Source organism: Mustela nigripes, chromosome 1 (assembly GCF_022355385.1).
Source record: "Mustela nigripes isolate SB6536 chromosome 1, MUSNIG.SB6536, whole genome shotgun sequence".
Lineage (NCBI taxonomy): Eukaryota > Metazoa > Chordata > Mammalia > Carnivora > Mustelidae > Mustela > Mustela nigripes.
Genome location: NC_081557.1, coordinates 13535413 through 13536679, shown reverse-complemented (window position 1 = coordinate 13536679; position 1267 = coordinate 13535413). Strand labels below are relative to the sequence as shown.

The following is a 1267-nucleotide window of genomic DNA, read 5'->3' as shown; positions in this document are numbered from 1 at the left end:
ATTTGACAGACAGAGATCACAAGTAGGCAGAGAGGCAGGCAGAGAGAAAGAGAGAGAAAGAGGGAAGCAGGCTTCCTGCGGAGCAGAGAGCCCGATGCGGGGCTCGATCCCAGGACCCTGAGATCATGACCCGAGCCGAAGGCAGCAGCCCAAACCACTGAGCCACCCAGGCGCCCCTTAGAGCTATTAATTCTGAGAGGAATTTGCGATTGTCATTATGAGTTTACGAAGAGAGTATATCATGACCATAGAGTGGTGGGTTTGCCCTGTGAAGGGATTTACTATGTTATTACACTTAGTAATTACAATGAACAGATGCCTACACTACAGTTTTATAAAAGAGATTTCCTTTAATGATTTGCTGCATAGCATGGATCACATCCCTGTTCCTTAGACTATAAATCAGTGGGTTTAACATTGGGCTCAAAAAAGTATAAAAGACTGCAAATATTTTGGACTCCTCTACGGACTTCTCAGATGGACTCCTTAAGTACATGCAGAAGAGGGTTCCATAAAATAGGGTGACTGTTGTCAAGTGGGAGCCACAAGTAGAAAAGGCCTTGCGCCTGCCTTCAGCAGAACGGATCCTCAAGATGGCTGCAATAATGAACAGGTAGGATAGCACAATGATGAAGAGAGAGCTTGACAGAGTCAAACCGGCAACTACCAGCATCGCCATCTTCTTGACATAGGTGTCAGAGCAGGCCAACAGTAGAAGAGGAGGATCTGCACAGTAGAAATGATTGATTTCAAGGGAGCCACAGAAGGACAAGTGAAAAGTCAACAGGGTCTGGGAGAGTCCGTTAAGGTAACCACAAGCATAAGAGACCGTGACTAGACAGATGCAGATGTTCTTAGACATTCTGGTACTGTATTGCAAAGGGCTACAGATGGCCACATAGCGATCCAATGCCATTGAAGCTAGGATGTAAAACTCAGTGATCACCAGGGCTATGAAGAGAAGACACTGCGTGAAGCATCCGGCATAGGAGATGGTTTTCTGGTCTGAGAGGAAATCGTGCAGCATATTGGGAGTGATATTGGAGGAATAGCAAATGTCTACAAAGGAGAGGTGGCTCAGGAAGAAATACATGGGCGTCTGGAGGTGGGAGTTGGCCCTGATCAGCACGATCATACACAGATTCCCTGCCAGCGTGACTAGGTAGATCACCAAAAACACCGCAAACAGGATCTTCTCTAATACTGGGTCATCTGTGAGTCCCAAGAGAATGAATTCTGTCACAGTAGTGTGGTTTTGAGAAGACAT

The 1267-nt window shown here is 46.3% G+C and overlaps 1 protein-coding gene across 1 annotated transcript; it reads right to left on the bottom strand.

The window, feature by feature from the left end:
- Window positions 1-319: 319 nt before the first annotated feature.
- Window positions 320-1267, bottom strand: LOC132009850 (olfactory receptor 5M1). Its single transcript, XM_059387876.1, has one exon. The coding sequence runs from the start codon at window positions 1265-1267 to the stop codon at window positions 320-322; it is 948 nt and encodes a 315-aa protein (XP_059243859.1).